The sequence below is a fragment of the Cebidichthys violaceus genome, unplaced genomic scaffold, assembly GCF_023349555.1.
Source record: "Cebidichthys violaceus isolate CVI_PGR_0920_01 unplaced genomic scaffold, fCebVio1.0.p SCAF_69, whole genome shotgun sequence".
In the NCBI taxonomy this organism is placed as follows: Eukaryota; Metazoa; Chordata; class Actinopteri; order Perciformes; family Stichaeidae; genus Cebidichthys; species Cebidichthys violaceus.
In genome coordinates this window covers 131506-144112 of record NW_027176916.1, presented here as the reverse complement: position 1 = coordinate 144112, position 12607 = coordinate 131506, and the positions used below count along the sequence as shown (strand labels likewise).

General features: G+C 43.5%; 2 protein-coding genes across 10 annotated transcripts in view; one reads left to right on the top strand and one right to left on the bottom strand.

Annotated features, from left to right (window-relative positions):
• Positions 1 to 12607, top strand: part of rapgef6 (Rap guanine nucleotide exchange factor (GEF) 6) — a 336552-nt gene that overhangs the window by 193205 nt on the left and 130740 nt on the right. The gene's annotated exons all lie outside the window — the stretch shown is intronic.
• fstl4 (follistatin-like 4) overlaps positions 1 to 12607 on the bottom strand; it is a 58284-nt gene that overhangs the window by 10437 nt on the left and 35240 nt on the right. The window contains exons 4-8 of the mRNA XM_068735028.1: positions 12155 to 12316; positions 6991 to 7125; positions 6385 to 6411; positions 5085 to 5203; positions 2242 to 2391 (exon numbers count right to left, since the gene is read on the bottom strand). Of these exons, the coding sequence (XP_068591129.1) occupies positions 2242 to 2391; positions 5085 to 5203; positions 6385 to 6411; positions 6991 to 7125; positions 12155 to 12316 (593 nt within the window). The remainder of the gene's footprint in view (positions 1 to 2241; positions 2392 to 5084; positions 5204 to 6384; positions 6412 to 6990; positions 7126 to 12154; positions 12317 to 12607) is intronic.

Sequence of the window (12607 nt, the reverse complement as noted above, 5' to 3'; positions counted from 1 at the left end):
TGAGGTCACTGCGTTTGGTCTCCTCCGTGAGGATAATGAATGCAGCATTCTGACTTTTTACCATTTGCTTCTTTCTTGTTTTTAAAGGCCATTGTTGAAAGGAAGCTACAAATGTGCTTTGTAAAAAAAAAAAAACTAAAAAAACCCCCAAAGAGCTTTGAAATAAGAGAGAAAGAGAAGAAAGGAGGATGCATTAACCTCCTGCACCCAAAGGCCAAAGGAGGGAGAAAGAGAGAGGAGGGGGGAGAGAGGGTGATCAAGGGGGAGAGAGAAACAGGGGCAGCTGGTGGGCAGCAACACACCGAAAGGTCTCGACCTGAACTTCAACTGTTGTGCCAGAAAGACACAACTGTATCCTCCTCTCATTATCTCACTTCACATACAAAAAAACAAATACAGACTTACATTACAACAATGTTGGCATTCTTTGTACTCTTTACTTATCTGCCGTCTCCTCTCCCCCTCTCCTCCCCCTTTCCCCTCTCATCCCGCTCCTCAGTATTAATGATGTTGACCCTGCAAAGAACACCTGAGGGACTCGGTCTCTAAACAGCCGTTACGGGGCAAGATGAATGGCGAAGGCAGCCGGCACCCACCTGGGCACCATATTGTTTCCGGCGCTTGAGGTGCGTTTGATTTATCTCCCCTCGCATGTGGTCTCTTTACGTTCAGCGGCGGTTCGATAGCGTTGAATCGAATGCACTTTCCCCCCCCCCCGTCGGTGACGCCGGTTCGACATGTAACAAAAAATTGGCTGCACGGATGTAAATCGACTGGTTGTCCAACTTTTTATTTTTTTCCCCAAAAGACTTGAGCCAGAATTCAATTTAAATATCGATAGATGGAGAAAAGCAGCACTACAGATAAAAATATATCTTTATCATTTTGAATCATTTAATGGCGTTCCATTGCAGCAGCTTACAATGATAACTCTTTATCACTCAAAATGTATAGTCATTTTCGAAAAAAGTTCTCAAAAGCACTGATGCTAAAGTTATGTGTTGCAGGGAAAGAGTATTCATCCTCAACAGTTGATGGCCCATGTAAAAGACATGGATATAATAAACAATGAGCTCTTGATAAGTTGGGCCTGGTATTATAGGAGGGTTCTGTAGAATAAAAGGTCAATATCATATCTATGAAACTGACATGAATGGATCAGCTGCAGAGAAGACTGCCGTTACAAATCTGCTGCTTTTGTAATGTATGAATGTGTTTTATTGTATTCTATAGTACTGCGTTGTATTGGTGTTGCACTAGAGTGGTTGCTGTTGAATCGCACTGATAATATTAGGTCACTGAATTGTATTAACCTGCAGAGGGACCACAGATGAAAACTGTCTCTCTAGCTGACTCTGGACATTTACATTGAGGTGGAAACAGAAATGTTGATTAGTGTGCACTGTCCGTGGTAAGTGAATAAGTGAATAAGTAAACAAGTAAATAAATGAATAAGTAAATAAATGAAGTAAATAAGTAAACAAGTAAATAAATGAATAAGTAAATAAATGAAGTAAATAAGTAAACAAGTAAATAAATGAATAAGTAAATAAATGAAGTAAATAAGTAAATAAATGAAATAAATAAGTAAACAAGTAAATAAATTAATAAGTAAATAAATGAAGTAAATAAGTAAATAAATTAATAAGTAAACACGTAAATAAGTAAACAAGTAAATAAGTAAATAAATGAATAAGTAAACAAGTAAATAAATTAATAAGTAAATAAGTAAACAAGTAAATAAGTAAATAAATTAATAAGTAAATAAATGAATATGCAAATAAGTACATAAATTAATAAGTAAACAAGTAAATAAGTAAACAAGTAAATAAATAAACAAGTAAATAAGTAAATAAATGAATAAGTAAATAAGTAAATAAATGAATAAGTAAATAAATGAATAAGTAAATAAATGAATAAGTAAATACATGAATAAGTAAATAAGTAAATAAATGAATAAGTAAGTAAGTAAATAAATGAATAAGTAAATAAGTAAATGAATGAATGAATGAATAAATAAGAATAACACTGGTGTTACAGAGTGGAGGTTCTTCCCTCCCAAATGATCTTTGGAAGAGCGCTGACACCGGCAGCAGAGAGCACTTTAACTAGACAACAGGTTAACCCACGGTTTTCCACATAAGCTTCGTAGCGTCAGTCACTACCTGACAGAAGAAGAATCCCCTGAGATGTTCTGAGACTTCGGTGTGTTTGACAGACCTGGATAACGGCTCCACCCACCTGCACCACCTTCTGCGCCTGAATATCGACGACCAGCAGTCGGCTCAGGAGGGGCTGGGTCACGTAGACGTACTTATCCCTGATGTTGACCGCTGAGGACCACACGCAGCGCTGAGGGGACACCCCCTCACCTTTAGGGCACATCTCCTCCTGTAGGGGGGGGGGGGGGGGGGGGGGGGCAAACAAAGAGAGCAGAGAGGATGATGGGAGGAGGAGGAGAGCAGCAGAGGGAGGGGAGGAGGTTGCTCTTTACTCCGTCAAGCCTCCAACAATACAAGCTGGTAGATGACTCAACATGTATGTGTTATACATGCATGTAGATTTTATTGTGGCGTTTTAAGAACAGCTAGAAAACAGATCATTGCAGTGGAGAGAGAATTAATAATTAAGCCTATTTTTGCCGTATTAAAAGGTAAGATCTGGATCAATCAGGTATTTTAATTATCAATATATCATCTGTTAATTAATTCATTTTTTAATCCATAAACTCAGAAAAGGCCAAGCGCACAGAGCCCAAGAGGTTGAATGAGCCTCAAGATTAACTAAGCACTATTAGTGATTATATATTTATATTGAAGAACTGTTTTTATTAATGTAAAGAAAGGCAACTTTATATGTAACGCAGGTAGTTCAAAGGGCTTTATATGATACATAAAAGGTATAGATATAAAAAGGAACACGAGACGATATAAAGAGAAACATATACATGGGATTTAAAAAGGAGCAAAGTATAATAAAAGATACAAATAAGATGAAATACAATAAAACAAGTTAAGCAGGGGAATTAAAATCACAGTGCAGCTGTAAATAAATAGCCCAGAATAAAGTAATAAAAAGGGTTTAAGGCAAAGGAATGAACTATTAAAACGATAATATTGATTATAACCGTATTACCCAGTCCTACCAAAGGCATGCTTCATTCCAAAAAATACTTTTATCATTGATGCTGCTGAAGACGTTTCAACGCTAAAGGTAGAAATCAGATTTTAAATCAGTTGGAAACATCCACAAAGTCATAAACTACGACCGACTCGAGTAACATATCGCCTCTCCGCCTCTCCGGCCCGCTGTCTCTGCTGACAAGACACACACACACACACACACACACACACACACACACACACACACACACACACACACACACACACACACACAGGCAAAGGTTATGTTTCAAGAGTTTCCACCTCACCAAAGTGGAGAAACTGCTGTTTGCAGCAGGAACCGTCTAACGCACGGCTTATTGAGTTTGTATTGATCTCTAATACGATTACAGGATCCTGTAAAACCCAAATCCCTCAGAGGAACAAGCAACTTTTACCACCTAAAGCCCGTTGCTCTGCGAGCGGAATGTTCTCCAGTGGATTAAAAAAAGAACCTCAGGGTCCGCGGTATTACACTCTATACAGTCTATGCAGTCGACTAATGGACACGAGTAATCCCATTACATTAGAGAGGTGAGGAGCCCCACGCTGACAGCAGGGAGGGGAGGAGAGAGGGAAGGACGGCCTCCGTTGTGCTTCCACACACTAAAGCTGCATCACGGAATAACACAGAACGAGACGGAGAAGCTCGGTGATTTATCGTGTTCTAACGGCGCGTCAGTGAGCTCAACCTGGACCTTAAGAGTCTAATGGATTACGGGCTGGGGGTCGACTTGTGGACTAATCGCTCGTTTTGGTCTCAGTTGACTAAGATCTCGTTATTTGACCGGTCGTTCTTTATGCCGATCGAGTAAAATTCAAAGGATTTAAAGCGGCGCTTTCGTCGAACGTGGGTTGAAATTGTGCGCCTGATTCAAGCTCGGTTTATACTCGAGCAAACGCCAACAATAAGTTTACATGTCTGGGGATTCTACAAAGAAGGCCGATTCACTTTGAAATGCTTCAGAAACAGGAGGTCTTAAAAGTCTTCATTTGAGTAGATGTTGTTTACAGGATATTCAACCTCTGTTTCTTTATAAAGCTTTTTTTTTTAATACTTGACTTCTGTCTTTACAGGGCTTGTTAGAAAGGCAATAAAGTAGTCCATGAATATGAGATATGAGTTTACAGTTGATTACAATCCCTCCTCGGCAACGTGGGTGTCGGTTTATGGCTTTTTGCCGGGTTGCACCTTCAGTCTACGGGTTACACTCGTTGTCTTTTGGATTTTTTTTTTCCCGGGAGTTCATTTAATTTGTACGCCCTCTGGCGTTTCGGAGAATAATGCAAACGGACGGAGGCTTGTGTAAAGAAAGCTTCATGCTCCTGCAGCCGTGAGACTAAAAACTACTGTGACATGTCATTTCTTTTGGATTTGGACCGTCATTTTTCAAATCCGTCGTCCGGCGTTCCTAGATTAATTTAACAGTCGTGATTTAATAGTTTCATACAAGTTGGGCCCGACACAAATCCACGGCTGGATCAAACCGATGGAGGGAGTTGGATGATGACGAGAAGCCGCTGTGCCTAGAATAAACGAGCCGGTCGTGGTTTTGAAACCTCGTACCTTGCAGAGCTTGTTTGGAATATGGCACCGAAAACCTAATCGGACCTTATTACCGACCGGGGGAGTAAGATGCTCTGCGCTCTAGATGCTGTGTCATGATTGTTTGAGTGCATGCCTTTCTTAATGTAAAAACTAAGTGACATCTTTCTGCTTTGCACATGATTTGATTTCGAAAGGCAGCAGCTCAGCAAGTTACAAACGGCGCCACCCTAAACTCTATTTAGTAATATACGGGGGGTTTTTAAACTGGCTACTGGAGTCAATACATGGCCATTTTTTTTTTTGTGTAATCTGCTTTAATCCTGTTGGATCTACTACACCATTAAATCTTGACAGTAAAAAAAAAAAAAACTCACGTAGGTAGCAACGATCCTCTCTGTCCGCTTCATGTGTCTGCGTATCTCACACTCGCTGGGCTGAAGGACGGTGATGCCCTCGTCGGAGAACACGTAGAACATATTCCCCACACTCAACCCTGGAGGAGAACACAGGCGGACACACATGCTTCAAATACAGGCAACAAATACAAAGTCTTATCTGACATTCGTGATGGACATTTCAATTTCCCCGCCGGAGGACACGTGGCGAGGATCCCCGTTAGCACGCTATCGCGTTAGCGGTGACGGGGGCAGTCGAGTTAAAGGGAACGACTCGCACCTCGTTCTGTTAACAGCCGCTAGAAGAGTTAGCGAGGATCGAAAGTCTGACGTTGAGGCGGTTCGGGATGAGCAACGCGCTTCTTCACAGCTGTCAGGGGTTCCACCACACGAGCGGAGATGACACGCGTGAGCACGTTAACTTAAGGCTGGCGGCATGCGTGGACTAAAGCTATCACGATGATTGATTCGTTGGGCTGTTAAGACTGTATTTTTGCACCATAATGCGGCGAGATTTACATAGAACACCGGAGAAATTAAAAAAAATATATATATATATATTCATGCAATTCATGTGTGAATACAGAGACAAGCTCTCTCTCTCTCTCTCACACACACACACACACTGTGTTAATGAAGGAACTCACGGTGCTCACAAATAATCCAAATGCTCACACTGTACTCTAAACCACACTGTTTGCTTTCGGCTCCGCTGTAAAGCTGTTGTGGGATGATGTATACAAAGCAGATTGTGTTTGTGCTGCACTCTAAACCGCAGTGGGTTTTCCAGTGCGGTGGCACAACTGTTCTTGATGATGTGGTAATAGTATATATATCTATATATATATATATATATATATTTATAGTACAAAGACAGGATGGATACTGCTGAAAAACCACAAGGTTGTTTGTCTTGTGGTCACCACACTGGGTAAATGCTTCCTCCCCAGGTGATCTGAGAGAGAGAGAGAGAGAGAGAGAGAGAGAGAGAGAGAGAGAGAGAGAGAGAGAGAGCGCTCACAAAGCAAAAAGGATGAAACACCTTGGGCATTCACGGAGGAAAGCGAAGTCTTGAAGTAAAGTTTTTGCTGGAGAGAAAAAAACGTCTTTGTGATCCTTTTTGGATAGTACGGCAAAATACCTCTTGGAAAGTGTATCGGTACCACGCTGCAGGTCCCCCCCGAAAGAGCCACACACAAAAAAAAAACATGCCCACCCATATTTTCTCCTACTGTTAACAAGAGCACAAAAAGGCTTTTTGAGAACCGTGGTGCATTACCTTCTTCTCTCCACAGAATGTTTGCAACTGCAGATTCGGCCGATGGAGGAACAGGAAAGGAGGGGGGGGGGGGAGACAAGAGAGGAGAACATGAAACCACCTGAGACAATTCTTCAGAGAAACAGAGGAGGAGGCGATTTCTCTCGGACAAATCGTATCTGACAGCTACAAAATGTTCCTCGCTGCTTTTTTTTTGTTCTCGACGGGATCATATTTCTTCCTAAATCAAGAGATCACTCAGAAGTCATCGATTATTCTCTTTAACTTCATCTGCCCCCCCCCCGATAAGTGCTTTCTGGGTGGCGATGGTTAACTTGTGACTCGTCACAGTGATGCAATCTACTGAAAGAGCAAATATCAAAGAATAAAAATATAGATAAAATGAGAAACTAGTGCTGCGTGACTCCCCACATCTGCTAGGTTGGGATATTGTCAAGCTGATATTGTGTAGTCTGATTTTAGCCTCATATCTTTGTGTAAATTACATCACTTAAAAAAAGAAGGTTAAGAAGACTTCTGTCTGGCATTCTCTTTGACGGAGAAAATGTTCTTTATTTATTTGTTCAACTTTCCACAGCAAAAGATGAAATCCGACAAATGACTCACGCGTCTTCTTGGCCGAGTCCTCAACAAACAGGGAGGAGATGTCCTCGTCCACTCCCACCTCGTTCTTGGCGATGCAGGTGTAGGCGCCGGTGTCCTCGTACCGGACGCTGCCGATTAAGAGCTCGCTCCCGTTTGCTACGAGAGGAGCGGAAACAAAAAGGAAACGGGAGTTACTGTAACAGGATGTTGTCGCTAGACTATTTTGAAATCCTTGTCGGGTACATTTCTTATACATTTGGAGATAATGCAGTAGTAAGTGAGGTTAATTATCAATCTTAGATGCGCGACAACTATCTGGACCAGACTTACAAATTCAGAGCCTCAACAGGAAAGGGCCGTCTGACATCAAGGCACAGCCGGTAAAATAATCCAAATACAGTGTGCGCTAAAACTTATATTGATTTCTTTAGGTGTCTAAAATATGCTTTGTTGCTACGCCCGTCCACAGCTGTACGTTTCTTTGCTCCTGTGCCGGGTACACCCCACTTAAAAAAACTCTGAATTACCCTTCAAATTAAGCTATTTTGGGGTTTTTTTTTGGATGAAATGCAAATACGGCTTAATCTTGTATCAAAAAGTTTCCTTTAAAAGTGAGAAACCGGAAATATTTTACTCCAACGAGACAATTTTCACTTTGCATTTCCTACGTAATACTACAAAAAGCCTTTTGGACTTCCAGCTGAAGTCTCGTTTCATACTTATTTTTCCAAGCATACTGTACACAAAGCTGCATTGTTTGCCTCACGCTGCAGCTGCGCCCGCCGTTGGGTGGAGGTGAAAGGTGACGTGGGCTACGTTAAGACACGGAGGTCGTCGTGGGAGGCCGACTCTCTGATGCTGCGCTGTAGCATCAAGCTCTGTGATGCTACAGCTGCACTCTGATCTTCCCTGTACTGTATGTAGCACCGCATTGAACACAAAGCACTTTACAGCATGGGGAGTGGGGGGGGGGGGGGGGGGGGGGTGATGTTGTGACAGGCTGTGTTGTGCAAGAACATAAAAGAAAGCTTTTCAGTTTTCATCCCGTTCTGTTCGTCTCTTGAAGTATCTATAGCATGAACTCTCCCGCTGTTAGTCTCTCCATCCTGTTGCATTTCTTCTTCTCCACTTTAAACTAAGAGCTCACAAACTGTGAGCTCTTGTTTTCCTGCAGGAACAATATTTACCAAACGGTAATAAAGCTTAAGCGTTGCAAATGTTATTATCTTCTTTTTTTTTTTTTATGTTGAAAGTGATATCACTACCCTCTAATTTATGCCTACTGAGTTGTAAAATAACAAGACGTTACAGAAGTTGACGCAAAGCTTTTCACATTTAGTGAAATGTCTTTTTGGATTCTGATAGTAATTCTCTTTTATCGCAAGAAAATTGTGAAATGCTTTGAAGTGAAAAGTGCCTTGAAGCAGGCCTTCATAGAATGAGACACCGCTTTAATTACTTCTAATTCATAATTATGTTCTGATCAATTGTTATTGAAAACCACTGAATCAACCATTCATTAAATTAGCCTTTTTATCATTTTTTTTGCAAGCTTGTAGCAGTTGCTGATGAGAGGGAAGTGAGGAGTGAGGTCTACTTTACTGGCTTATTACTGGAAGGGCAATGGAGGTATAATACATATTTTATTAAATAAGGATCAAGACTATACTTGTATGGGAAAAAGGGCCAAACCCACAGTTACTTTACCCTTGAACTAGTATCTGACACTATTGGAATCTGCCTCAGAAATCCTGTATCGGTTGGTCTCTGCATTACGGTGTCAGACTGCGTATTTGCAGAGACAGTTTACTGTACCCTGGGCCGTAGTTTGTCCTTGATTCTACTTGACGTGTTGTAAATTGCCTTCATGAAGCTTGAGATGGTTTCCTCTTTTGCTTCGGGATGGGCATTTGATAATCACCGGGGAACTATCAGAACATTCTTCGAAGACCGGCTGCAGCAAACTGCATCATGTGTTGGGTGTCCAGTTATGGCTGCATGCTCAGGGACCTCTTTTTTTGTGGTAACTCACACTTTCCCAAAACACCTTTTATTGTCTGTGTTATACTTTCCGTTGACTGCATGCAGACTCCTTATTCACTACTCCTAACTGGCCCCCCCGGCCGGCAGGGGTAACACACACATGTGTACACTGATAACACACACTGATAACACAGATAACACTGATAACACAGCTGAGTGCATCGCTGCCCCTCAGCCGCTACTCTGCACCCCACAGAGTGGGGAGAAAACAGTTTGCTCGCTGTCAGTGTTTAGGGTGGTGTGTCTGGCTAACAGCTAACGGAGCTACCAGTACACATACTACTGAGTACGTTGCCGCCAATCAGTTGCTACTCTGCACCCACACAGTGGGAAGAAAACAGTTTGCTCGCTAACGGAGCTAACGGAGCTACCAGTACACATACTACTGAGTACGTTGCCGCCAATCAGTTGCTACTCTGCACCCACACAGTGGGAAGAAAACAGTTTGCTCGCTAACGGAGCTAACGGAGCTACCAGTACACATACTGCTGAGTACGTTGCCGCCAATCAGTTGCTACTCCGCACCCACACAGTGGGAAGAAAACAGTTTGCTCGCTGTCAGTGTTTCGGGTGGTGTGTCTGGCTAACAGCTAACAGAGCTACCAGTACACATACTACTGAGTACGTTGCCGCCAATCAGTTGCTACTCTGCACCCACACAGTGGGAAGAAAACAGTTTGCTCGCTAACGGAGCTAACGGAGCTAACGGAGCTACCAGTACACACACTACTGAGTATGTTGCCGCCAATCAGTTGCTACTCTGCACCCACACAGTGGGAAGAAAACAGTTTGTTCGCTAACGGAGCTAACGGAGCTACCAGTACACATACTATTGAGTACGTTGCCGCCAATCAGTTGCTACTCTGCACCCACACAGTGGGAAGAAAACAGTTTGCTCGCTAACGGAGCTACCAGTACACATACTACTGAGTACGTCGCCGCCCCTCAGCCGCTACTCTGCACCGACAGAGTGGGAAGGAAACAGTTTGCTCGCTGTCAGTGTTTAGGGTGGTGTGTCTGGCTAACAGCTAACGGCGCTACCAGTACACACACTGCTGAGTACGTTGCCGCCAATCAGCCGCTACTCTGCACCCCACAGTGGGAAGAAAACAGTTTGCTCGCTAACGGAGCTACCAGTACACATACTACTGAGTACGTTGCCGCCAATCAGTTGCTACTCTGCACCCACACAGTGGGAAGAAAACAGTTTGCTCGCTAACGGAGCTACCAGTACACATACTACTGAGTACGTTGCCGCCAATCAGCCGCTACTCTGCACCCCACAGTGGGAAGAAAACAGTTTGCTCGCTAACGGAGCTACCAGTACACTCTGCTGAGTACGCCGCCGCCCCTCAGCCGCCACTCTGCACCCACACAGTGGGAAGGAAACAGTTTGCTCGCTGTTAGTGTTTAGGGTGGTGTGTCTGGCTAACAGCTAACAGCTAATGGAGTTACCAGTACACATACTGCTGAGTACGTCGCCGTCACTCAGTCACCGCTATGCGGGCAGACAGCTTGGTGAGTTGGTGAGATGACTTTAAGACAATTTTCTGCATACATCGCCTCTTGTTTTAAAAGTGTATTTTATGTGTATCTGCACACTACTGAGTGCACCTTTCTAGTTTAAAATTGAATGACCCATCCCTACTGTGGCCTTACAATTACTACTTAACCAGTGAAAGGCATTGAACTCACAGTTTTCACTTAATAACAGCCACAACTGCAGCTTGCAGCGATCCATTGAACTCGATTAACGAGGCGGCGACGTACTCAGCAGTAGTGTGTACTAGTAACTCCGTTAGCTACGTTAGCTCCGTTAGCTCCGTTAGCGAGCAAACTGCTTTCTTCCCACTCTGTGGGTGCAGAGTAGCGTCTGAGGGGCGGCGATGCACTTATCAGGAGCTAACGAGAGTTGTGATTATAGTGGTTATTGAATGTGTTGTGCCTTCTTCCCACAATGCACGTGGGTCAGAAAAATCACCCATCAAGGCATCCCCGTAGCTGTGTTAAGAGGTTTGCTTTATTACAAACTGAACAACACTCGGTCTGAACATTTCATGCCGAGTGTCGTTCAGCTGGTTTCGGCGCCGCGGACGGCTCCAGAACACGGTTTCATTCACTCGGCAAACACACAGCCGTTTCTCTCTTTACTGTTCAACTGCGGCTTACAATCGATACTCCTCACTGTCAACTGTCAGCGTGTGATTCAGATTTCACAGAAGCCAAATGTGAGCAAAGAGGCAGTGTCTGTATTACACTCCTGACATTATATGTGGAGATGAAAGTGCAAATCACACCTCCACCACCTTCTGTGCTTCGGGGTTCTGGTTTTGATTCATGGCTCGATAAAAATGGTAATACAAACTACTTAATTTACAATTTCCACTGTAATCTTTTCACTTAACTAAATGTTGTCAATGTAAACACCGCAAATAATCACTCTGGGTAGAACTCCTGCCCCTCGCCGCTGCCCACATTAGATGGCGGAATCTGAAAGCGTAGCCGCGGCGGTGTTTATGTGTTGGTGAACCTTGCAGAACCTCCCATGTTTGAGTGTCTGAGGGGTTGATAACAGGCTATTACCACAGGTAATGACCCACACACAGCCAATAAACTCTCCCTTAATGAGAACTAGGCCATAAAAAGAAAAGTCACGCTCCACTCTGCTCCTTCTCTCTTATATTGGGAGTGTGTCTTCTAGCCTGGATGAGTAGCTGCCATCTCCTCAAACACACACAGTATATTTCCTTTTTTTATTTTCACTCTCTTATTAATCTCCCTTTTCATTCCCCTCTAAAGTACGTTTGTCAAAGGAACAAAAACAAAGACGGCTGAAGAAGGTCACCGCAATCTTGGGTTTCATCACCTTGGTGTGGAATGCAAATAAATGAAAAGCACAACAACATATTACAGCTGAGTTTTTTTTTAATAAAAAAGGAGTTAGAGCCGCAGAACACCGGCTTGATTTCCAAGCTCCAATGTGCGCTTGTCTCCGTTGATAAAGATATCTGCAGGGTTGGCGTGCTGCGGTGCTGTCGGTTCGTAATCCAGAAAAACACTGCATACCGTACGAGCTAAAACGTTATAATGTGCTGACAGCATTTCCCAAAAAATAATCCCCCCAAAAAAAACCCCTCCTCACCTATGAGAGAGAGCTGTTTGGAGGATCTGGGCAGCAGGTCCATGCCGTTCTTCAGCCAGAGGAGCTTGGGATTCGGGATGCCGTCGGCGTGGCAGTGGAGGCTGGCAGATACGCCGGGCTCCTGGGCCTGCGTCTCCGGATAGACCAGGATCACTGGAGGGACTGGACGCACAAACACAAACAACCAACGACACAAACAGGGAGAGAGAGAGAGAGAGAGAGAGAGAGAGAGAGAGAGAGAGAAGAGAGAAAACCTAATTACACACTGTTTCATGGTAACTCCTGGGGGAATACAGCACAAACACCCACACACGCAGTGGGGCAGGGAGGAATTTGTCTCACCCCCAGCATGAAATATATATTCTCACGTAACAAGAATCCAAGAGCTCTGGGGCTGCTTTATTACGGCTCGAGTCCTGCATGAAATAGATGCTGGGACGTATCTACCACTTA